Here is a 27,653-nt window from a genome sequence, read left to right as displayed (position 1 = left end):
TTGCAGGCGTAGGCTTCTATGGCTAATTGGTTCAAAAGACATATTTCGGTGATTACACCACATTTTTTATTATTCAGTTATACAATATACTGAAATAATAGTTCCCGACAAGTTTTGTAAATCGTAGGATTTACATCTTCAGGGGTAAATAGTATAACTTAAAGTTTAAACAAGAGAAATTAATAAATACAAATCATAACCGTCTGGCTATTCATAAACTCTAATAACAGAATGCAGATATTAAACGTTATCGATGTTGAACAATACTGGACGATGTCACGTGTTCTTGTTCTCGTTAATGCAGTCTGAGCTCAGATGAGGTGGATTTTTTATTAGAGCTGACCAAACTTGATGGAGAATTAAACCTTGATTTTTGTTGCATTGGGTTGGGTTTTTCAGCATATTAGCAGCTTCTTTAAATCTTCTTATGTAGGTGTTGTTTTCTATGTATGACATTGTCGTTTTTTGCCACAGTACATCATGTCCAATGGAAGTGGTATGGAAAGCAAGTATTGTATTGTACGTCTTTTTGGTGTTCAGCCATTCTTATTTCTCCAGATCTTCCTTTCTGTCCTACGTAGCAAACCCCGCAAGAGCAATGGATTTTGTAGACTCCTGGTTTTTTAAGAGGATGATTAAGTGGTTTTGGTGGATGTAGGAATCTTGAGATTTTTTCCATAGGAAGGAAGGCTACTTTTACGCTGTGTTTGTTCATTAATTTGGCTCGCTTATCTGTAACATTTTTGATATATAAGGAAGCCAGATTGCGTTTTTGTAATCCTGTTTTATTGTGTTGTTAGTTGGAGGTATTTTAAGGATTCTCTTGATGGTTTTTGTTTCATACCCATTCTGTTGGAGGATTTGTATTAAGTATTTTAGTTCTTCATTACATCTTTCTTGTGTGCTGGAGATATTGTATGCTCTGTCTCGAAGAGTTTTAATTAAGCTTATTTTTTGTGAAGGATGGTGGTGTGAGGAATTTAGAAATCTTCCTGTGTTTGTCGGCTTCCTATATACTGAGAAGGAGAGTTTATTTTCTTCATTAACTTCTAATAGAATATCAAGAAAAGGAAGTTTTCTATTTTCTCCTTGTTCTAAAGTGAATTTTATGGTTTTGTGCAAATTGTTGAGATAATCTTTAAAATTGATAAGTTCATCTATTGTTCCATTCCATATGATGAAAATACCGTCTACATAGCGTAGCCATATTTTTCGTTTTTTATGGTAATTCTTAGAGCACTGTTTTCAAATTTTTCCATACATAGGTTTGCTAATACCCATGATAATGATGAACCCATGGCCAGTTCTTCTTTTTGTTCCCAGATTCTGTCTTTATAGGTGAAAAAAGTATTGTTTATACAATGTCTAAAAAAGATTCAAGATGTCTGGAGGGAAGAGGTCTTCTAGGAGATTCAAAATTTCTTGTCTTGGGACGTTTGTAAACAAGCTGATAATGTCTAGACTTGCTAAGATGTCTGTTGGACCAATATGTATATCTTTCACTTTTTCTATGAAATGTGTACTATTTTTTATGAAGGAAGGTGTTTTTCGTATGATGTGAGATCATGTTGGTGAGGTATTTTGCCAAGTTGGAAGTCGGTGAATCTCTTCCGTTTACTATTGGTCATAAAGGTCTATCTGTCTTCTGGATCTTTGGAACACCATAGACTCTTGGTATCAAAGGATGTTTTCATTGTAGGTATTTTTTAAGTTCCCCCGTCCAGAGAGGCACTTTTTTTATGAGATCATTTGTTTTTTTGTGTGTATGCCAAGTCGGGTCTCTGTCTAAGGGTTTGTAGATGTTTGTATCCTCTAGGAGACTTTTCATTTTTTATTATTCAGTTATACAATATACTGAAATAATAGTTCCTGAAAAGATTTATAAATCGCAGGATTTACGTCTTCAGGGGTAAATAGTATAACTTAAAGTTTAAATAAGAGAAATTAATAAATACAAATCATAACCATCTGGCTATTCATAAACTCAAATAACAGAATGCAGATATAAAACATTATTGACGTTGAACAATACTGGACGATGTCACGTGTTCTTGTTCTCGTTAATACAGTCCGAGCTCAGATTGAGGTAGATTTTTTTTTTTTATTAGAGCTGACCACACTTGATGGAGAATTAAACCTTGATTTTTATTGCATTGGGTTGGGTTTTTCAGCATATCAGCAGCTTCTTTAAATTTTCTTATGTAGCTGTTGTTTTCTATGTATGACATTGTCGTTTTTTGCCAGAGTACACCGTGTCCAGTGGAAGTGGTATTGAAAGCTAGACCCGTTTTTTTTTTTTGTTCTCTTTTGTGTTGTACGCCTTTTTGGTGTTCAGCCATGCATATTTCTCAGATCTTCCTGTCTGTCCTACGTAGCAAATCCCACAAGAGCAATGGATTTTGTAGACCCCTGGTTTTTTAAGAGGATGATGAAGTGATTTGGTGGATGTAGGAATCTTGAGATTTTTTCCATAGGAAGGCTACTTTTACGTTGTGTTTGTTCATTAATTTGGCTAGCTTACCTGTAACATTTTTGATATAAGGAAGTGAGATTGCGTTTTTGTAATCCTGTTTTATTGTGTTGTTAGTTGGAGGCATTTTAAGGATTCTCTTGATGGCTTTTGTTTCACATGCATTCTGTTGGAGGATTTGTGCAATGTATTTTAGTTCTTCATTACATCTTTCTTGTGTGCTGGAGATATTGTACGTATTTTCATCCATCACCATAATCTACACCAACAGCAAATGCCGTTGGTGTAGATTATGGTGATGGATGGAAATGGTGGAGACAGAGAGATGTAGAGTACGTGCCCTCCCTTGAATGAGTCATCTTTGGACTCTTTGGAGGTGTCACAAAATAATAATAATAATATTGTAAATGAGACATTATATAATCTACATAATCTATATTTAAGTTGTAAGTCAGCAGTTAGAACTGAAGGAAATATAGAAAGATAGTTTTATGTAAAAGCAGGAGTAAGACAAGGGTGCACAATATCTCCACTCATATTCATCATCTATATTGATTGCATTATAAAAGGAAGTGGCATTAACCATGATATCAGAATCAGATATATCAAATTTAGCTCTTTGTTTTATGCAGATGATGTTGTACTCCTAAACACATACCCACTGCAAATCTCTAGGACTATGTACACTGAATAACGGCTATAAGAAATTTAGCAATGAAATCAGGAATAAAAAGCCCAACAATATGAAAGTAGGCAGAAAAAACAGAAAACTTCAACTGCATCATTCTCAATGGAGAATATATAGAACAAATATTTCAGCTGTTTAGGCAGCATAGTTTATAGTAAATATGGCAAATAAAATATGGAAATAGACTACAAAATATAGAAAGCTAGTGTGATGCAGAGCTAATTGAATAAATTTATATGGAATAACAGAGAGTAGTCAAAACACTAAACTAGCAATATACAAGCTGGTGTTCATACCATTTTTAATTTATTCATCTGATAGTCAGGTTATACATATGAGAATTCTGAGAAAAATCAGGGGAGTAACAGATGGTATCAATGGCATAATCATATTAAAAATGAAGATATTAAGAAGGAACTTGAGTGTCACACATTCTGACACTGTTAGCATCGTGTCAGAATGTGTGAGCAGTGCTAATCTAAGGTGGTAAAGGTGGTGTCACTTAAACAGAACAGGAGAGGAAAGGCTAGCAAAACAGGTGCTAGATGCTAAAATGGCAGAAAAACTCCCCAGATTTAAGACCTTGATCTAGGTGAATTGATTCAATCAGAAGTGCTCTAGAAGACAGAAATATCAAATATGACAATACTGGACTGCTGACAAATAGCAGACTAATTTAAAATAAAGAGGAAAACTGTTTATGGGAGATTAGTAATAATGTGAACTTAATCATGTGATACTAATATAGTAGCCTGAAATCATTCATTGAGGGTACATATACTATGTTGACAAAAGTATTTGGACACTTTCCCTGCCATGCATATTTCAGATTCTACTGAATGCAAATATTCAAGGAGTGTCTGCTTAGAACTAGTAATAAAAGGTGGGATGTGATGTATGTTTTGCACTGTACTCAATGTTAAGATACCACGTTTGGCTGAACTGATGGGATGGTAATTGGGTGTCACATCAGTGGTCTTTCTGTCCATGATATTGCTACCCATCTCTGTATAGTAAAATCCATCGTTGCTTATGTCCTTCATAGATTGAAAGTTGATGGTGCAACCACAGCAGAAAAATGCTCTGAGAGGCTACCAACACTTACTAATCGAGATCGATGAGCTCTGTTTCGGAATATTTAAGCATCCCATATGTCATCAGAAGCGGACCTTGCAGTCAACCTGGAAAATGCTGCAGGGACATCTGTCAGTGCTAGAACTGTCCGCAGAGAGTTGTATGCCTCAAGTTACCATGGCAGAGCTGCTGCAAACATGCCACACATCACCTCCTCTCCAATCAACATCAAACACCATTTTGGCTGGTGTCTATCCCCATTGTTCCTGGACTATAAATGATTGGAAAAGGGTTCTGTGAAGTGACAAATTGCACTTCCAAATGTGGTTGTGTTTGGATCTGGATATTACCCTGGGGAATGGTTCTGGGAGGACTGCATCATTCCAATTTTCTGGAGACTTGGTAATAGTATGGGGTGTTTCAGTTGGATGGGGCTTGGTCAATTGGCAGACTTGCCCAAAACCATGACATCTGATGGCTAACTGGATATCCTGTATAATTGCATGTTTCCGAAGCTGAGGAATACTTCAGCACTGATCTGTGCATGTTTGAGCATGACAATGCTCCATGCCATATTGTACTGTGTGTCAGAGACTAGTTTCCACAAAACAATGTTGAAGTATTGGAATGGCTAGCTCAGAGTCCAGACCTCAACCCCATGAAACATCTTTGGGATGAATTAGAATACTGAATTCGCTGCAGACCACAGTGGCCACCATCAGCATCAGCAATGGGGATAGTTTTGCACAAGGAATGAAAGAATATTCCTGTTGCAACATATCAGAAATTGGTTGAAAGCATGTTCTGAAGGGTAGTTGTATCATTCAGGCCAAAAGTGGTCCCACATGGTACTAGAAATGTAATTAAAATGCATTTTTTTTACCACAACTAGGTGTCTAAATACTTTTTTCAACATAGTGTATGGAAACATTGATAATGCTAATATTTATTTCAATCATTAATGTTTTATTGTATTACATTTCTTGATTCTTTATTATTTTTACATTATTTATACCAGTGGCACACCCAGGGAGGGGGGCCAAGGGATCGTGGCCACCCCAAAAGAAAAATACTAGAAAATTTTCCAAAAACCTTTCCCTAATTAAAATTTTTTTTTTTTTTAAATTTAGGTTGTGTCTTCTATTTCTATACTCCTTATCATGTATTGGCGATCACTGCAGATGCTTAGTCATATGTTGTATGCAATGCGTAGAGTGTATTCGTAAATTGTCTACTCAACTTGCCCCCCCCCCCCCAGATTAAATCCTGAGTGTGCCACTGATTTCTACATTATTTTTAATCTGATACTAGTTTTGGTTGTATTAGTATTATTACTACTAGATACCTCTAAGGAGTCAGGGACGCATCATGGAAGGCCACATATCACCCACAGCAGCTGTCAGAACATTTCATAAATTGATTCACACTGCCTTGCACTCACCAGGCAGGAAGTGTGAATGCCTGGTGAGTGTGCAAGGCAAATTTTAAGTCTCGCAAATCAGTTGTGATGAGACTAAAAGCCTAACTCTCATCCATTTCTAGACTGCATTATTCATTCTCAACTTCGATGAATGTCTTGCCCACACTAGTCATAAAATTAAAAATTCCATTTCCTGTTATCCTATATATGATCCTTTCAGAAGTTTGAAGGTCTCTATCATAAGATCTCTCTTTCATCTGCTTGCTAGAATCTGCAGTCCATAAATTCTCAATTTGTCCTCCTAATCTATATTCTAGTCCTGAAGTCATATTAACACTCACCATAGCTACATCACCTCAGAAATGAGAAGACTAGATCTTCACAAAATAGTCATCAAATTGAGGTTGAGCACCATCAAATTGTATCAAGGTCTTGTAAAGTGGTAAAACGACTTTGTTATCTTTATATGTCAATATTTGTTTCAGTATTGCAATTATCCATTAAGTTGCATTTGCAATCTCAGCAATATGGCTCCTAAACTTCAACTTCGTGTATACTAAAAATCCAAGATCCTCATCTTAGTCGGTTTCTTCTACCATAATTCCACCAATATACTTCAGCACACACCAAAGTGAATAACTTTACATTTACTAACACTGAATCGATAGCAGTATTTATATATTCACAATTCTAGCTAATTCAAATCATTCTGCAAGTGCTGAATGTCAGTCACATTTATGGTTATTCCATTTATCTTTGCATCACCAGAAAAGAGCTCCATATTGTCAAAAGTGAATAATAAATGAAATGGTTCCTAGCATACACCACTTTCGGTATCAGTCAGCCATCCTCCTATTCAAGCTAATAGTTTATTATCCAGTTCCATATCCTACAACTTATGGCACATGCTTCCATGCTGTATCCTGTCAAAAGTCTTAGTCAAGATCAAAGGTATAATGGTATTTCTATTGTGCAACACTCTAACATTATAAAATGTAAGCAAGTTACTCGAACATGACCATTCCTTAAACCCATGTTGTTCGTTGCAAAGTACAGATTTTATCTCAACCTGTTTGAACATTTGAGTTCTCACTAACTTTCTAAAATCTTTGCCACCACTCAAGAGATACTGATATAGAGATCTGCAGTTAAACACGTTTGTCTTTGTACCACACAGACACAGCCAGTTCAGTTGAACACTCTTCTGGCATTATTGCTGATATCTCATCAGACACTTTTGCTGAATTTTTATTCAGTTTATGCAACAACTACCTAGCAGGTACTACAAAAGTCTGCTGAAAAGTGATAATCACCATGAAAGAACTGAGAAAGAACCTCAATTAAGGTGTTTATCAGAGCTTTTCACCCAACCCAAAGAGAAAGAAATACTAACAAAAGCTGGTACCTCTTTCTGACACACGTGGGTGTTATTCTCCCATATTCATTCTTTCTTTTACTTGCTGCATAACGATAGTATTCTTTTGGCTTATCTTTAGCTCTCAATCATGGCTTTTCGTGCATTACTTCTGAAGTATTCTGGCTTGTGCCTTATCATTTTCCTAACTGATGTAATCCTTATGCATATAGTAATTATTCTTTAAGAGATTCATCATCCTTTCAGAGATTTAGGCCCAGTGGCATGTTCTGGTTTCATTCCATCTTTTCTTTAGTCATCCCTCACTTCTATATCCTCCACCTGGGTGGTAACAGAGTATTGGGGGGGGTATTGAACTGTCCATTTTTTCGATATGTTCATCCACTTCTTTTGGTATTCATATGCTTTGTCCAATACTGAGTATTTTTAGTTTGTTACATATTTCTGTGATGTTTTTTTTTTTTTTTTTTTTTTTTTTTTTTTTTTTTTTTTTTTTGTCTGAGAGAGTATAGCCTGCTGTCCTTTTCATGTCTCCAGTTTCTATTTTTTTTTTTTTCTGCAGTTTTTATGATCCATAATTCACTTCCGTACAGTAGAGAAGGTTTTGCCAAAACTTGAACTCTTATTCTTATATGCTTTTAAATTGGTTAGGTTTGAAAATTCCTGTTATCTTTAGAAAGTTTAAAACTTTGATATCAATATAGCCAGCATGGCTGGCTGAGTGGCTAGCGTATCCGCTCTCCTGCCAAAAGGCTGTGGGTTCAAATCCTGCTGTGGGGTATGGATGTTTGCAAACAATACTAGTAGTAGTGGTGGTCTGCAGTAGATGGAGTTGGTGTAGATGATGAATGTAGTTGAGTAGTGGTGACGGAGAGTTGTGGAGTAGGTGCCCTCCCTCGATGAGTCCTTGGACTCCCTGGAGGTGCTATGTAGTAATAATAATAATAATAATAATAATAATATTATTATTATTATTATTAGCGTCTTTTGTATATGATACAGCACAGCAAAAGTAACTGAAGCAGTTAATCTATTCTAAAATTTTATTTTACTTCTGACTGGAGATGGTCTTTAAAAACCATGAATTTTGTTTTGCCTGCTGATATTTGCATTCCAAATTTTTAGCAATTATGTTTAAGGAGTATATCAATCTTTGTAGTTCATCTTTGCTATGATTATCTGGTCATCTGCAAACAAGAGTATTAAGTATAGTTCCACGATTAAGTTTAAATGCTGGTTTTATACTTTTCTTCAATTTCTTTACTATTTCATCCATATGTATATTAAATAAGAGTGGTGACATTGGGCATTCTTGACAGACTCCCGTGTTTATTGGTTTCCATTCTATAGCTTTTTTCATTGATTCTTACAACTATTTGGTTGTTCTGCAACATATTAGTTATTGCAGTAAGGAGCTGCTTTGGATTTTTTTTTTTTTTGGTCAAATTCACACACACAAAATAAAAAAAAAAACGAAATAAGTAATAATATTTATTTAAAGCAATATATTTCAACCTGAATATTACAGACCATTATCAGTGGCAACGATAGTTAATTACAAAGTAGAATGCAAACAACGGATTGATTTGAAATAGTAAGATTTGTGTGATGATATACATAAAACAACACAATGGCCTAACTGAGGAAACATTACATTCTTAATTATTCATTAACTCTATTAAAAAAAAACTTTAGAGACATGATTAGAATAAGACTTTCCCATATCTTAGTTAGCAAAAGGCTGTCATTCCAATTAAAGTAAGTCCTCAGCACTTTCTTTAAACAAACGTTCAAATTTATAGTGATATGGATGAAGTAAGCGTGTTTCAGATCATAGGATATTGTGGTCTGTTATTCTATGCTGGGCACAGCATAGAATAGATTTATCAAATTTTCTGTTGCTAATATAAGACTGCTGTTCTTGTATTCTCTTTCCTGATGAGTGTCCACTTTGTCCTCAGTAAGAACAATGACAGTTACAAGGAACTTAGTAGACACCAGGAAGAGCCAGGAGAGAAGATTTATCTTTGGAAACCATGATGATAATTTGTTGATACATGTTGAACAATGAGAGTCACAACTTCTTTGTAACCATCATCATTCTTACTTCAGACAGACTGGATGCATAGTAGAAAAGAGCATACAAGAACAACAAACTAATATAAGATTAGCAACATTAACAACAGGAAATCAAAGAAATATCTTGGCACACATGGAATATATACAGAGAACAATATCCTATGGTCTGAAACACAATTTTATCTGTGTCACTATAAATATGAACATTTAAAAAGAGCAATGAGGTCTTACTTCACCATCCAAACTTAAATCGGAATGACTGCCTCTTGCTATCTAAGATATAGGAAAGTCATATTCTAATCACATATCAGTTTAAGTTTTTTTTTTAAAGATAAAGTTAATGAGTAATTAATAATGTAATGTTTCCTCAGTCATGCCATTGTGTTGTTTTCATGTATAACATCACATGACTCTTACTGTTTCAAATCAATCCATTGTTCACATTCTACCATGTAATTAACTATCATTGTCACTGATAATGGTAATATAACCTGTAATATCCAGGCAAATATATATACATATTGCTTTAAATAAATATTATTACTTATTTCCTTGTGTTTTTTTGGTGTGAATTATGCATACAGTACTCTTTCCACTTCATCTTTTTCTCGAGAAAATGTTAATTAATATAAATATTATTACTTATTTCCTTGTGCTTTTTTGTGTGAATTAAATAAAATTATGCATACAGTACTCTTTCCACTTCACCCTTTTCTTGAGAATCTGTTGTTTAATAAGACTGTACATCAATCTCACTCCTACCTTATTTCATTCTTCAAAATACAGAAGACTAATAGATCATGACCACTGTTATTCATGCAATGTTCTTCAAATTTTCCTAAGACATTTAGGATTGGATTATTTCCAACTCCTAGCATTAAAATCTCATATTTTTACTACATTCATTTAACTGTTTTTGTAGTTCCTCATAAAATTGTTCAGAGTCCTCTTTTCTATCTTCTTCATGAGCATATAATCCTATGATATTTAAGTAGCTTCTATTTCTTTTTAATGCAAATGTTATAATTCAATCATTTACAAAATTGTACTTTCCTATTCTATTTTCCATTTATTAAAATGTCCTCTCCACTAGAAGCTCTGAAATGTTGGTCCAGTCCACTATATAACATAATAAAGCCATCTATAATTTTGTTCCTTTAATTTTTGTTTCTGTTATCACGGCTATATTAATATTTTTAGTTGTTTTGCTAATTCTAATTCCTTTGATAAAACCAATTATAGATCATTATATTTAAAATGTTTGAGATTCCTAGTTGTTTACCTTTATTCTTTCTTGGTCATTTCCCACTGTTTCTGTCGGATGAATTTTCAAGTAAAAGCATCTGAGTTGTAGAATTTTTTTTTTACTTGGTAAGGTAACCAGCCTTACGCAAATGTTTATTGTTGTTATTATTATTATTCAGACCTCCATGGAGTCAAGAGACTCGTCATGGAGGTCCTTCCTAGGAAACACAAAGTCTATCATACCACTCCTTGAACTCATTGACCATCTTCAGTAAAAATCATGCCTAAGTAGCTGAAATGTTTTACTTGTTCCACAGGTTCTCCATTCACAACACAGTTGACATTTTCAATGATTCTGCCTATTTTCATTGTCTTTGTCTTTTTATTGCTGACCTTCATACCATATCTATTACAACAGCTATTCAATTTAGTCAGAGAATCTTGCAGACTTGTAGTGGATTTATTAAGAAGTATAACATCATCTGCATAAAGCAAAGAACTGACATTAACATCTCCAATTTTGATTGATTAATACCACTTTCCTTCATAATGTGATCCATATAGATAATGAATAACAGAGGGGATAATTTACATCCTTGTCTCACACCAGATTTAACATTAAACCATCTTCCTGTACTTCCTTCAATTCTGACTGCTGACTTACAACTCAAATAAAGACTAAGTATTTGCTTGATATAATGCCCCATTGACACCATATAACTGCAGCGTATTGAATAGCTTCTCTCTTGGCACCTTGTCATATCCATTTTCAAAATCGACAAAACTTAAATACAGATCTTTGTTATATTCCCATGCTTTCTCGACTATTTGTCTTAAAGTGAAGATCTGATCCTGACAGCCTCTATTTGGCCTGAATCCAGCTTGTTCTTCACCAAGCTTTTCTTCCACAATTCTTCTCAACCGTTTCTCAAGTATACTTGCATAGATCTTGCCAGGAACACTGAGTAGGGAAATACCTCTGTAATTCTCACATTCAGTTTTATTCCCCTTTTTATATATGGGTACTATGAGAGCTCTACTCCAGTCATCGGGAATTCGTCCCTCTGTCCAGGCTTTCTGAACTATGCAGTGCAGCCACTGTAAGACTCTTATACCACCATACTTCAGCATTTCTGGTCGAATATCATCTACTCCTGCTGCCTTTCCACATTTCAAGCCTTTGATGGCTTTTTCTACTTCAAGTATGGATATGTAATCCTGACTGCATGCATGGTCAGTGTTTTTTTTATCACTGTGCTGTCATCACTGCTTGTGTCATTTAGCAGTTTTTCAAAGTAATTACTCCATACTTCAAGGATATCTTTTTCTCCTGTTTTCATGTCACCTTTATCATCTCTAATTCCTTTTACAGCACTCTTTCCTCCATTCCTAAGCTTCTTCAACAACCTCCAGAATATTTTGCCACCTTCTTGATATTTATTTTCTATATTCTTGCCAAAGTCCTCCCATGACTTTTGTTTAGCTAGTTTTACACACTGTTTAGCTTTCTTACATTTGTCTCTGTATTCTGTAAGAGTAAAAGCTGATTTATTTGCCAGGAACTTTTGATATGTTTTCTTCTTTTCCTTCACTGCCTCTTTAACTGCCTGTGTCCACCGAGGTCTGATTTTTCTATCCTTGCAGACAACCTCACCACATGCCTCTCTGGCTGAACCAATCAGGGCTTTCTTCAAACCTTGCCACCGAATCTCCAAGGTTTGGTTCCTGTTCTCAAACTCTTTCATTTTTTCTTCAATAATCTTTGCGTATTTTAGTCTACAGTTCACATCTGAGAGCTGCTCAACTTTTATTCACTTTAAAACTTTCTTACATGTTATTCTTTTCAATATGAAATTCAATTTTATCCTGCTCAAGACTAAATAGTGATCACTTCCAATTTCAAATCCTCTGTACACGCTGGTGTCCTGCACCAGGGAGAAAACATCACTATCAACAATAACATAGACAATGAGACTTTTCTTATTCCTAGCCTCTTCTCTCCATGTGAATTTGTGCACATTTTTATGTTGGAACATGGTGTTAGTAATAACCAGTCCATATCCTGAGCAGAAATCCAACAGATATTTGCCATTATTATTAGCTTTGCTCTTTTCTCCAAATTTTCCCAAAATATTTTTGTATGTCTCACAATCATTTCCTACTCTGCTATTTAGATCCTCAACAAGGACCAACTTTTCCTTATTCATTGTGTCAGTTGCTTTTTCTAAAGCCTCAAAAAATTCCTCCACTTCTACCTTAGAAGAACCTTCTATGGGACCATAGGCACAAATAAGTCTCATTGTCTAGTTCCCCATTCTCATATTTGCCCACATTACTCTACTTCAGACTGAGTGCCATTCAAGAAGATGAGCCTCATATTTTGTGTTGAATACTTTGGCTACTCCTTCTTTTCCTTGATTTTCATTGCCTGAATATAACGTTTTGTATTTATTGCTCAGAAAGATCTCACCAGTTTTGGTCTTTTTTATTTCAGTCACCCCTATTATGTCGATCTGGTACTTATCTAATTCCTCAGCTAGATCCATTTCTTTGCCATTCAGGCTTCTTACGTTGATAGTACCGATCTTTAACTCTGGTGATGTTGAGTTGGGGTGTGTTTTCAGATTTGTTCCAGTAGCTGACTTTTCGCTGTTCGCCCTGGTTCCCTGGCAAAAACAACGGGGGCCTTGTTTAACCGGGTGACGCCCCAGCCGGCATGAAATTTTGTCATGTTGTACCATCATTTTTAATTTTGGTTTAACCAATAAGAATACAATTTGGTCGGCTAAATCCCAAATTGCCAGCCCATCCTCGTCCGTTCAGTATCCAAGTAGATACCCAACAGGGTGCACCACGAGAAGGTGAGGATTGGACATTAGGTTAGAAGCCCTGGTCAGTTTTCCGCATTCCTTTAAAGGCCATGTGGAGGTCTCCTCTCAGTTATACAGCTTTGACCCTTAAGCACCCACTTTGTTGTTTCAAATTTAATTCAGATAAATCAGTGATGACAACTGAGAGTGCAAGTTAGATATAGCGGATGCAATTCCATCTGGAGTATACATAGATCAACTCGATTTGCATAAACCACTATTTTCAGATTTAAAATTTATGGTTCCTTATTAGTGACTGAGTTGCATGTATGTGTTGTATGAAGAAAAATTATGCAACAAAATTGTCTCAAAAAAAATTTTTTTTTTGAGTCTACAAGTTGAATATACTGTGCAATGCCATCTGAACTGCATGCAAATCCATTCATTGTAACTGCTGTTTTCAGATAAACTTATTGTCCTTTTTAGTGATTGAGCTGCATGTGTATGTTGTAGGAAGAAAAAGGTGTAACAAAAATAAAATCTAAATTTTCTGTATAAAATGAAAAATGCACTATATCAAAACAATTTCAAATTATTTTGAAACTTCGTTCAGCAAATATCACTTGAATGAAAGAAAAAGTGTCTGGAGTTTAAGTTAGTCATCATGGATCTAAATTATCAAAAAAGAGAAAAACAAGCAACTGCAATAGCATTCAATGCAGAACTATTCTGAAAGTATGGTCACTAAAGGTTAGAAAAATAGGGGTTTGATGCCAGGATGGAAACAAAAATACCAAGCGGTTTAAAAGACCCTACGTAAACTGATGCATGAAGTGCCTTGGAAGACTAAAATGTTAGATTTGAGAAAACTGGAGACCTGAAAGAAATTTTTCATAGGAAGACATTCATAATATAAGGTTCATAATGCATTACTAACACACTATCTTGTATATCCTATTTGTACACATATCAGGAATTGGTGGTGATTAGGGAAATGCATGCACATACCCACATCACTGTTCATTTATTTTTTTTTCCCCTCAAAATATCTCTTATTATGAAGTGAACTTGATTCTGCCAGTCTTTATGAAGACAGCTTTTACAGAGTAAAAGTAACTTATGTATGCAATAATATAAAGAATGCCCATTTAATATCAGCAAATATTAATCAGAATATACACACTATCATAGCCAAAATTGAAGATTTCACAGTGACTAACATCTATAAACCTCCCCTGGTAGAATGGCAACCTGAAGTAATTCCCATATTTCCACATCCTACTATTTACATAGGAGATTTTAACAGTCATCACACCATGTGGAATTGCGATAATAATGATGAAAGTGGTGAAGCATTAACAAACCGGGCTGAGCAAAACAATCTTAGCTTAATATTTGATGAAAAGGACAAAGGAACCTTTAAGGCTGCAGCATGAAAGAGGGAATACAACCCAGATCTCTGCTTTGTTACCCAAAATTTGCAAAATCAACCGATAAACACAACAAGACAAGTCCTTGAAGATTTTCCACACAGCCCACGACCACGATGGAATTTTAGAAAAGCGAACTGGCAGGGTTTTTCACAAGAACGGGCTAAAATAGTAAGATGGATACCTCCTGTGAGTGAAAACTACAACAGATTTATTGGAGCAGTCATATCAACAGCGAAGAAGTATATTCCAAGGGGTTTCCGAAAGGAATACATACCTGGCTGGAATAAAGACTGCGAAGAGCTATATCAAATCTACTTAGAATCTGGTGAACTGTGACATAGCTGATGAATTACTCCAGAAGATTGATAATGAGCGCAGAGAAAAATGGATCAAAACTAAAGAGGACTTAGACTTTAAAAAATCAAGTAGAAAAGCATGGAGCATATTAAAGAAGTTAGGTGGTAGTAACCCAATCACTCATAAAGATCCTTTGGTGACTGCAGATCAAATTTCCTGTCGAATAACCTCGCTGTCTAGAGCCCCTCGAGATCATCAACACACATGGGAAGTTAAACGAACACTCAAAAACTTACGACAAAGTGCAGATGGCAGTTCCCAATTTTCAAGAGAATTTACCACAGACGAAATAACTGAGGCCTTGAAGGAGGTGAAAACTGGCAAAGCACCAGGCTTTGATAGTGTTCACCCTGAATTCTTGGTAAACTGTGGAAAAAATGCTCGTCAATAGCTATAAAGATTCTTTTCTCACATTTTAAGGACCAGAAACTTCCAACAGCCTTTAAGAGAACCAAAATAATAGCCATATTAAAACCCAACAAGCCTCAAAATCAAGTAGAGAGCTATCGCCAAATGCGCTCCTCAGTTACTGTTATAAGCTCCTCGAGAGACTCCTCCTTAACAGAATTGGGCCAAAAATATCTGAAGTTATTCCTGTTGAGCAAGCAGGCTTTAGGACTAAATGTAGTTGTACGGACCAAGTACTAAGCTTTACTACCTATATCGAAGCAGGTTTCCAGAGATGTTTGAAAACCTCTGTTGTGTTTGTTGACCTTACTGCTACTTACTAATGTCATAGGTATGGAAAGAGGAAATGCTATACAAGCTGATACAAGTCATACCATGCCAATCCATCATAAGACTTATTGGTAACATGCTTTCTGACAGGTTCTTCCATGTGGTAGTGGAAAACAAAATGAGCAAACTGAGAAAGCTGAACAATGGGCTCCCACAGGGTTCAGTATTAGCACCAATTTTATTCAACTTATATACATCTGATCTACCGACAATGGATGTCATATCATATGACATCCAGAGGATGACAACCCAGTAAACAGATAATTCCTCTCTCTCTTTCTCCTGCAGATTCTTTCTAATTACTTTTCTCTGGAATTTTACTTCTACTCAAAGCCTTTTCTCATAAGTATTTTCATTAGCAAAGTTTACTGAACTCGCCTGGCTAATGTTTTTCACATGCTTTGGCATGGGGAAAACATTAACAGAAAAACAGAAACAAAGCATGTCTGCAATTAACTAAACAAGAGAGCTAACAGTCCCAGAGAGAGAAAAGCCAAAGAAGAGGTGGATCTCACAGGAGAAATTATAGATAATTCCAGAAAATGGAGCATTAATGATTAGGAGAGAGATCTCTGTGGAAATGTAAGAACAGCATAGAGCAAAATGCAATGAAGTGAAGAAGACAGGAGAAACAAATCAAAATGGCTAGAGTAACAATGCCAGAATATCAATAAATGCTAAGGTGAATACAGGGAAAGAGACGTATATAAGATGATCAGAAACATCAATAAGAAAGGGAGTCCAAAGCAGAGAACGATAAATAATAGCACCAGATACTGCTCAGAGTCATATAAGACACAGGTCATATTTATTAGGTCCCAGGTATTTGCTGTATCTTGGTGTTATGGATTCTAATCTCAGCAGAATAACAAATCTATCCAACGTATTGGCAAGATACTTGATAAACACCAATATAGAGATACTGGTGTATAAGTATAGAGAAGGTAATATGTCCTTGATGGAGGAGAAATAGCACATCATCTTCACAAATTTAATCTATGCACTAACTTCAAACTGCTTCATAAGTTGCATTCTTTTCTACTCCACACCAAGGATATATAAATTTCTTTACTCTTACCTGGTGTTTATCAAGTACAATGTTCTTCCCAGATATCTTTCTTATCTTGGATAGACTTGACATTCTTCTGGCATTATCTGATAAATCTGATGTAGCTTGCCATGCCACTGATGTCACGGAATTTACTGAAATTAGACTAAGATACTCAAAGTTGATTAAAATTCACTCATCTCATCTCATCTTAATTGCTCGGAATATGGATATGCTTCACTGTTAATAGTGAGTACTTCACTTGGATATGCTATATCCAAGTGAAGTACTCACTATTAACAGTCAATCAGTTATTTATTTATTTATTTTTTTAAAGATGTATATAGCCTTTACATTGGATTAACTTAAATGTTCATTTTCCTTTGAACTATAATAGCACATTCGCTTTCTCGTATATCAGTAACAATGAGGCTTAAGTAGTAAAAACATTATGTTATGACATTCCTTTTTTATACTCTCTGCCACCCCCCCCTCTCTGATGATCCTTGTAAAAAGAGATGACATATTAGAGACAATAAATCTTTCTGACGTGTTAACTGTTATTCTCATTCATCTATCTGTGATTGAGATATATGATGCCATCTTCCTGAGAATCCATGAGATATATTATAACATGAAGTCCACTACCCTCCTTACAGAAGTGGTTTCAAATATTTTCTAATATTTTTCATCATACATCTCCGCAGACAATCAGTTTCATCAGCAACATTTATTGTTTGAGTAAGGTTTCAAATCTCATATCTGATAGTGAAACTTGGATGAATTTTTCAGAGAGAATTAGTTTTCCTCCCAACGGCTGTAATTTTTCACTGTCATAGGAACACATACAGCTGCTGATTTATTAATCTCCTTGAGCTTGGTTCACTATTACCTGAACTATTTTCACACCTTGAATGTATATTATGAAGAATTTGATGCTAATCTTACATGCAATACTGAATGAAGGTGTACTATTTTCTTTTCAGAGACTGCACAGATGTTATTTATACGCATTACAGTTATATCCCAAAGTTATATCTCAGTTTTACAAACCAGTGTTAATGCTTCTGAAATAGCATCTTGTCTCATTCTGAGTACACTCAGTTATAGTTCTGTACAATTTGTTCTCATATTTATTTTAAAAAAAAATAATATATATATATATATATATATAAATTATAATATGACCAACCTTTTTATTGATATGTGATAATAATCTCCAAGTGTATAGAGATCTTTTCTTCCATTTACATCATTAATATGCTACATCACAAAAAAAAAAAAAAAAAAAAATTTATATATATATATATATATACATATCATTAACTTAAGCTAGAATGATGATCTTAATTTAAATATCGAAAATCTCATTGAAATATATTAAGGAGCTAACTGTTTTGGCTATGCAATGTTTATCCAATGTGAAAATAAAAAAAACAGGAAATTTAAAATTTCAATTAACCACACTGTACCAGCCTTTACACCCATAAATATATATGGATGTAAAGTGTCCACTGAAGTCAACATAACCTTTGAAAATTATAGAAATAATGTGGATACAAAGCTTATATTTTTCATATACCGTCATACCCTGACTCACGCGGTTTCTTATATGTACGTATTCCCATCCCGCTTCACCACTAGTCGTATCTTTCTGGTGCCGACCGCATTCGCCATTGTAGCACATGCTTTGAACAAGCACTGACGTGTTTCGCGCGGTCTCCATTCATACACGACTTTTAGTCTACACCTTGCGAATGTTTAATGTTATGTTCTTGATAAAAATTTTATCGCATAAAAAATAATAATGTCGTCCAAAAGAAGCAAGTCCGATTCTTCTACAGCTAGCAAGAAAAGAAAAACATTGACTTTGGAAACAAATCTCGACATTATTAAGGATTTTGAAGGCTGAATGAAAATTTGTGAGCTATCAAAGAAGTTCGATCTACAGGAATCCACAGTAAGAACAATCATGAAAGATAAAGAAAGAATTCTCACTGCTGTGAAAAATGCCCAATCATTGAATTCAAGCATAATTCGTAAACGTCATGGGATTATTGGTGAGATGTAAACGATGCTTAAATTATGGTGTGATAATCAAGTGAGAGTAAGAAATTGTCCAGTTGATCAAACGACAATATGTAGCCAAGCCAAGCTGATTTTTGAGAGGCTACAAGTAGAAGCTGGAGAAGCGGCCAAAGAAGAAAATTTCGTGGCCAGTAATGGTTGGTTCAACCGATTTAAAAATCGCTATAACTGGCACAGCATCGCAGAGAGTGGAGAGGCGGCAAGCGCTGATAAAGAGGCTTCGTCTGTTTTTCCTGAGACACTTAAGGCTATCATCAAGGAAGGTAGCTATAGCAGTCAAACCATATTTAATGTAGACGAGACTGGCTTGTTTTGGAAAAAGATGCTTAAGAGAACTTTCATTGCACGTGAAGAAAAAACGTTTCCTAGCTTTAAGGTTTCCAAAGACCGGTTGACAGCAATGCTCGGTGGAAATGCAGCTGGTGATTGCAAGTTAAAACCTCTCTTAATTTATCGCTCCGAATATCCAAGAGCTCTGAAAAAAAAATCTAAAGCTGGTTTGCCAGTGATTTGGAAGTCAAATTCTAAAGCTTGGGTGACAGCTTCTATTTTTGAAGACTGGTTTGGTCCACTTCATACCTGAAGTTGAACGGTATTGCCAGTTTAAAAAAATTCCGTTTAAAGTTATGCTCATTATTGATAATGCACCTGGTCACCCTCCTGCAACTTTAATTGATTTTGATCCATGTGTAAAAGTTGTTTTCTTGCCTCCAAATACAACCAGCTTACTTCAACCGATGGATCAAGGAGTTATCAAAACATTCAAAGCATACTACACACGGTGTTTGTTTGCAAGTCTGAATGAAGCTATGAGGCAAAACGAGCACCTGTCTGTTAAAGAGTTTTGGAAACAGTTTAATGTTTTAGATGCTGTAAGGATTATCAGAGATTCTTGGGGTGAAATTTCCCAAAAAACCTTGAATGGTGATGAAACAACCTGGAAAAAACTTTGTCCATCCTTTTTTAAATGCGAAACGGAAATGTTGCCAGAAACTGATCAAGTTGCTGAGCCAATAGAAGAAGTTATCAACCTTGCCAGGCAATTAGATTTAGAAGTCAACAGTGAATATGTCAGCGAGCTGTTAGACTCACATAACAAGGAGCTTACAATCGATGAGCTCATAGAAATGGATGAGCAAAGCACTACTAAAGAGACCGAAACCTCAGCTCCGGTTCTACCAGAAAAGCACATGACAATAGCAAAATTACAATGCAATTGTCATATAAAATTAACAGAAGGTCTCAGCTTAATTAAGAAAGGTTACAGATTTTGGAGGACATAGATTCTAAAGAGAAACAATTTGTAGCCACAATGCAAGGAATAAAAAAATCATTGGCTTGCTATGAAGAAATTTTGCATGACAAGAAAAAGACATTATGCCGTCAGACGAATCTATTACATTTTATGAAACCATCGACATCAAAATTATTATTATTATTATTGTTTCGGGCGACTCCAGGGAGTCCTTAGACTCATCGAGGGAGGCCCTAATATTCATGTCCGCACAACTATACGATATTCTCACGGTATCTATCATACCTTGCCTTGAACTCGCTCACTGTCATAGCACCCACAACAGACTCTGGCAGCTTATTCCACTCATTTACCACTCTAAAAGTAAAGAACCCAGCTCTAACACCCCTGCTAACCACACTCTTGCCCAGCTTCCATAGATGTCCCCTAATTCTCCCACCACCAGTCCTGATCTCAAAAATATCCTCTGAATTAATCCTATAGAATCCCTTTAGCAATTTTTGAATGTCTCAATCATATCTCCCCTTTTCTGCCTATCAACTAGTTTCGCCAACCCACAAATCTTCAACCTGTTCTGATATGGTTCATTCTATAGACGTGCTATCATCTTAGTCACTCGCCTCTGGATCCTCTCCACCTCCTCCCCGTCAAGAAGGAACCGAGGTAACCAAATCTGGGCGCAGTAGTCAAGATGAGGTCTTATCAAGGCTCAGTACAGAGGTACAATAACTTGCTTGTCTCTGCTTGTCAAGATATTTTTCAACAACCAAGTGAGTTGATGGGCTGATTTAGCTACTTTTGCAATGTGCCCCCTAAACTTCATCTCCCTATCCACCAACACTCCCAAGTCCCTGGCCTCATCAATCTCCCGGAGTACAGTTCCACCAATGTGGTATACTGCTGCTAATCTTTTCACCCCAAAATGCATAACCTTACATTTTGTCACATTAAATTGACATCCATTCTCCTTAGCCCAGAACTCCAATCTATCCAAGTCCTCCTGCAAGATTTTGACATCTTCTGCATTCACTATCGCCCTACCCAACTTTGCATCATCAGTGAACAAATGAACTGTTCCACTTAGATCCTTCCATATATCGTTAATGAACAGATTAAACAGCAGTGGTCCAAGAACAGAACCCTGCGGCACACCACTAGTCATAGGCCATCTTTTGGACTCTACTCCTGAATAAACTGCTCTTTGATATCTCTCCATCAACCACCCAACAATCCATCTCACCAACCCTATATCCATTCCCATATGTTGTAGTTTACGGATTAGAATTCCATGTGGTATCCTGTCAAACGCCTTTGCCAGGTCCAGCAGTATCACAGTAAACCCATTACCCGTATCCAATTCAGCCGTCACTGTGTTATAAAACTTGAGCAAGTTACTGAAGCATGATTTACCCTTCACAAAGCCATGCTGTCCCCTGTACAGTATCTCATTTTCATCAATCCATTCCTGTATTTTTCCCTTGACTACTTTCTCCAAGACCTTGACAACGACTCCTGATATGCTGATCGGTCGGTAATTTGCAACCGTAGTCTTGGATCCTCCTTTATGCAGTGAAACTATTTTCCCCTCTTTCCACACCTTTGGGACTAAACCAGACCCAAGACTCAGATTAAATAACATGGTCAAGGGCACTGATAATTCCTTAGCCACTTCACGCAAGACCCGTGCCGGTATACCATCCAATGCCACAGATGTATTCACATTAAGGTTCTGTAATAGACTATTCACCTCCACTTCATTCATCACAAGTCCCGTATAAACTAATGGTTCCTTCATTTCTTCAATGTCACCACCTGGATGATATACTTTTGCAAAGTGCGCGCTCAGTAACTCCACTATATTGACTGATTCAGTGACCTCCTTACCATTGTCATTCCTTAAAATCATTTTGCCGTGTATAGTTTTTTTCTTGCTTGCAGCATATTGAAAGAACTGTTTGGGATTCTCTTTTGCTTGCACTGCTAGTTTCCTTTCATAATCGGCTTTTGCTTTTTTTACCACACTCGTTACCCTTCTGGCCTGCACTTTATAGCGTTTGTGTGCCTGCAGGTCACCCCTTTCTTTAAATTCCCTCCACAGTTGTTTCTTTTTTTGCAGCTCAAGCTTAATGGTATTATTCATCCATTTAACCCCTACTTGTTTTACTAATCGGACCCTAGGTATACAATCAGCCAAAACCTCCTGTAAATGCTCCTTGACCACTTCCCATGCTCTACCGACGTCCAGCCCTTGCAGTTGTACATGCCATGGCACGGATCCAAGCAATCTCCTAAGCTTGTCATACTTGCCAGCATGGTAATTCCACATATACCCTGTCTTAATTGAAAATTCCACACCTTTAGCCACTTCTCAGGTGGCTAAAGGTGTGGAACTTATGGACCTTATGATCACTCTCACCAATAGGTGGTAACATGGTCATATTCATTACAGTCAAATTCTGAGATGCTATTACCAGGTCAAGCACTCTCACACCCCTAGTATTTTCAATTACATGCTGTCTCAGATAGTTATCCCTTAATAAGTGAATAAAATCCGTTTCCTTCCTCACGTGTGTCCTCTCCTCCTTCCAATCAATGTTACCATAGTTGAAATCCCCCATAATAATTACCCTCCTTCCACTCATTTCATCTATTTGTTTATGCATACTATCTCCACCATCTATTCTATCACCTGGTCTATAGCAGCACCCAGCTGTATATTTTATTCTGCCAGTCTCAATCTCACACCAAATAGCCTCAAATGAGCTCCTTTCACTATCCTGCAATACAACTTCAATTCTCCTTGGTTGCAGTTCATCAGCTATCATCAATAACACCCCTTCCCCCATTTTATTCTCTCTGTCCCTCCTAAACACACTATAACCTACACATTTTATCCCACTAACTATATCATCTTTCGTCAGCCATGTTTCACTAATGCCAATAACCTGTGGCCAGGAAGAGCCAATCAAGGCCAAAAATTCTTCCTTCTTGTTCCTAATACTCCTGGCATTAGTATACATGAAATGCAGTGATCCCTTTGTCCCACCCCTATCTTGATGTGTTATTCAAATGTCCCATTCCCATTTTTTGTCCTTAGTGCTGGCTTGGGTACATTATATACATTCTTACACTCAACTGTGTCACTGATATCCACATATCCACTCTCCCCCTCCTTGGTAGTTCTAGTTTCCCTGGTTCTGCACATCCATTTTCACTTCATTCAGACACTTTTTCCAATCTTCGCACACCAAGTCCATTCAAATGCAGGCCATCCATCTTGTATAAGTCCTTTCGCCCATCAAACTCATTCCACACCACACCGTCTGCATAACCTGCGCATAATGTTATTTGCGATTATGGCCCTCCTTCTAAACTCCTCTCTGTCATACCACGGCAACAGACTTACCATTCTAACTCTGTCACTCTTTTTTTTTCGCTACCTTTAACAATACTTTCAAGTCCTCTCTCAAAAAATTTATCACCTTTCAATTCATTCGTACCCACCACAACTATTAATTCTTTCACTCTCTGCTTTTGCACTCTAATACTCTCACTTACATCCTTAAAAGAAATAACTTTCTTTTTTTATTATGTATGAAAAACTACGAATTCCCGATGATTGGAGTAGAGCTCTCATAGTACCCATATATAAAAAGGGAAATAAAACTGAATGTGAGAATTACAGAGGTATTTCTCTACTGAGTGTTCCTGGCAAGATCTATGCAAGTATACCTGAGAAACGGTTGAGAAGAATTGTGGAAGAAAAGCTTGGTGAAGAACAAGCTGGATACAGGTCAAATAGAGGCTGTCAGGATCAGATCTTCACTTTATGACAAATAGTCGAGAAAGCATGGGAATATAACAAAGATCTGTATTTAAGTTTTGTCGATCTGGAAAAGGCATATGACAAGGTGCCAAGAGAGAAGCTATTCAATACGCTGCAGTTATATGGTGTCAATGGGGCATTATATCAAGCAATACTTAGTCTTTATTTGAGTTGTGAGTCAGCAGTTAGAATTGAAGGAGGTTCAGGAAGATGGTTTAATGTTAAATCTGGTGTGAGACAAGGATGTACATTATCCCCTCTGTTATTCATTATCTATATGGATCACATTATGAAGGAAAGTGGTATTAAACATGATATCAAAATTGGAGATGTTAATGTCAGCTCTTTGCTTTATGCAGATGATGTTATACTCCTAAATAAATCTACTACAAGTCTGCAAGATTCTCTGACTAAATTGAATAGCTGTTGTAATAGATATGGTATGAAGGTCAGCAATAAAAAGACAAAAAAGACAATGAAAATAGGCAGAATCATTGAAAATGTCAACTGTGTTGTGAATGGAGAACCTGTGGAACAAGTAAAACATTTCAGCTACTTAGGCACAATTTTTACTGAAGATGGTAAATTAAATATAGAAATAGACAACAGAATCAGCAAAGGTGGTATGGTGGGAAGTCAATTGAATAAATTCATATGGAATAAGAGAGAAATTAGTCGGAACACTAAATTAGCTGTATACAAGACAGTGTTCAAACCAGTTTTAACTTATGGATCTGAGAGCTGGGTCAGAAGTAAAACACTTGACCAAAGACTAGAGACCACAGATATGAGAGTCCTGAGAAAGATTATAGGCGTGAACAGATGGCAACAATGGCAATATCATATTAAAAACGAGGATATTAGGAAAGAACTTGACATTGTCAGCATCCAGGAATGCGTTGGCAGAGCTAATCTCAGGTGGTATGGTCACTTAAATAGAATGGGCGAGGAAAGATTAGCAAAACAAGTGTTCTCTGCCAGGGTGGCAGCAAAACGACCCAGAGGAAGGCCAAGATATAGGTGGATTGATACGATACAAAGTGCTTTAGACGATAGAAATATAAGATCTGATAATGTTGGAGTCTTGACAAGTAACAGACTGATTTGGAGGAAAATTGTAGATAGGAAATTAATAATGATGTAATTTTTGTCATGTAGTACTATCATATCCTGTACACCCCTTGAGGGTACATGGCAGGAATTTGATGATGATGATGATGATGAAAAACTACAATTATGTTTATATTTCTTAAAAAATCTAGGTGTTTTTGTAAACCTTTGGTCCCAATCAACTAATATTTTGTATGTTTGTATATATAAATTACATGCAAAATTATTCCCCGAGTTACGCGAATTCGACTTACGCGTTTTTGTTGGTCCCATCTACTGCGTAACTTCGGGGTATCGCTGTATTTTTATTTGTGTGGCTGTAGGTGGTAAAAGTAACAATAATTTTTAATAATACACGCGCTGTGTATGTAGCAAATGACAAATTCTTTATACAAGACTTATCACATTAAATCGTTATGCTAAACGAATTAAAAATTTCACAAACTTTCCCCATTCCACCCCATCATGTTAGGCTCAACTGCCTGTCATAACTAAATAACCTGGCTGCTAATTGTCTGAAATGTTTTCATGTGGCTCCTATAAATACAAATCAATACAATATAGCAATGTTTATTTTCCTAAGGGACATCTATGTGTTTTGAATGTACTAGCTTTTTACTGTGATTTTAATGAATAAAAATATTATGACATAAATAATGTATATTCAGACACATACCTTGGGGTTGACCCAGAATACCTCGTGTTCTTGTTTTGCTAACTTGAAAATTTACTTGGAACATCTTCTTCTGCTGCTTATCACACTTAAGTAGGGTCACTATTTTTAATGAGTCTTCTCCACATCCTCCTGTCTTGGGCTGTAACCACATCCAAGTTCTTCCTCTTGAAGTCCTCCTCCACCAGCTCCCTCCATCTCTTTTTTGGCCATCACTGCTTCCTCCTCCCCTGTACATCCATCCATCTGCTAAACTTTTTTCCTACATACTTGTCCTCCCTCCTCATCACATTACCAAACCATCTCAACCTTGTCCCCTGTATCTTCACTCCGAAGTTTGTAACCTTCCCTTCCCCTTACATAGTCATTTCTCAGGCGATCCTTTCTTGTCACAACACACATCCACCTAAGCATTCTCATCTCTGCTACCTGTATCCTGCTGATGTTATTTTTCCTCAGAGCCACAGATTCCATACCACTGATTGATTGGCACCCTCTTATCGCATAGCGCACAAATCCCTCTCCAGTTCCTCCATTCAGCTTATATCCTGCATCCCACTTCCTTCTCAGCCTCTCCATCCTCTTTCACTGTTGAACATATGTATCTAAAGTCCCTAAACTTCCTGATGACATTTACTTCCACTCCAAATCTGTTTCTTGGCTGCCATCCACTTTGCAACACATATCCTCCATCTTACTTCAGCTCAGACTCATACCCCTCTCTCTCTCTCTCTCTTCCAGTATTTTCCTCCATCTTTCCAGATTAGCTGCCACTTCTTTTGATTGTCCAAAGTTCTCTCACTTTCTCCATTACCACCTACATCACAATATTAACAGAAACAGACTTAATGAGGACCCATAATGCAAACCGTCACTTGAAAACTTTCTGTCTCTCCCAGGCAGGTGCAAACTCTTGTCTTCACATTTCTGTACATCTGCACCAACCTGACATATTTCTCCGGTGCCTTCTTCTCCCTCGGACACCTCCAAATGTCATGCCTTGGCACTCTATCGTACACTTTCTCCAGATCAATAAACACCAGATGTAGCTCCCATTGTTTCTCTCGAAACTTTTCCATCACCTGCCGTAACCCAAATATAGCATCTGTCATCAATTGACCAGGCATGAAGCCAAATTGCTCCTTTGCAATCCACCTCCTGCCCCAGTCTTCCATCAAGAACCCTTTCTAGGATTTTTATTGTGTGGGACATCAACTTTATTCCTCTGTAATTCTTACAGTCTTGTGCACCCCTTTTACCATTGTAGATAGGGACAAGAGTACTTTCCCTCCACTCCTCAGGCATATTTTCCTGTTGGGAAACTTTTATGAACAGGTCCCACAGCAGGTCAATTCCCTCTTCCCCCAGTGCCTTCCATGCCTCCACTGGGATCCTGTCAGGACCCAAAGATTTTCCATTCTTCATCCTCTTTATGGCCTCATTCACTTCCACTCTACTGATGTTCTGCACCATCCGCTCATAAGGCTGCCCATCTTCTCTGTGAGTCCTCGCATTTCCTCGTTCAAGAGCCCTTCAAAATATATTCTCCATCTATTTCTTATATTCACATCCCTCCTCAACACTCTTCCTTCAGAGTCTTTGATCTGCTCACATGTAAGATGTCCTTTGATGCCTTATTTCTACAATTTACCAATCGATAAATTTTTCTCTGTCCTTCCTTTGTTTCTAATTGATCATAATGATCTTGATACACCATGTCTTTTGCCTGCACAACAACTCTCTTGGCTTCTCACCTTCTCTCTCTCTACTCCTCTCTGTCGTCTTCCACTCTTGACTTGGCCCACTTCTGCTTTGTCTCTCTCTCTCTTAGCCGTCACTGCTTCTTGTACATTATTATTCTACCACCAACCCTCCTTCTGCTCTCTAATGATTCCAGATGTTTCGTCAAGTACCTCGATTGTACAGCTCAGAATTGCTTTTGAATTATGTCTCCACCAATCTTG

General features: G+C 36.7%; 1 protein-coding gene across 2 annotated transcripts in view; it reads right to left on the bottom strand.

The window, feature by feature from the left end:
- Positions 1-27,653, bottom strand: part of Rrp5 (Ribosomal RNA Processing 5) — a 681,802-nt gene that overhangs the window by 225,671 nt on the left and 428,478 nt on the right. For both annotated transcript variants that reach the window (XM_090392300.1, XM_090392301.1), the window contains exon 24: positions 17,930-18,000. In XM_090392300.1, coding sequence (XP_090248426.1) covers positions 17,930-18,000 — 71 coding nt within the window. The remainder of the gene's footprint in view (positions 1-17,929; positions 18,001-27,653) is intronic.

This window comes from Typopeltis vanoorti, chromosome 5, assembly GCF_054136105.1.
Source record: "Typopeltis vanoorti isolate ZY-2024b chromosome 5, IOZ_Tvanoo_1.0, whole genome shotgun sequence".
In the NCBI taxonomy this organism is placed as follows: Eukaryota; Metazoa; Arthropoda; class Arachnida; order Uropygi; family Thelyphonidae; genus Typopeltis; species Typopeltis vanoorti.
The sequence above is the reverse complement of the archived record's forward strand: the minus strand, read 5'-3'. Positions and strand labels throughout refer to the sequence as shown.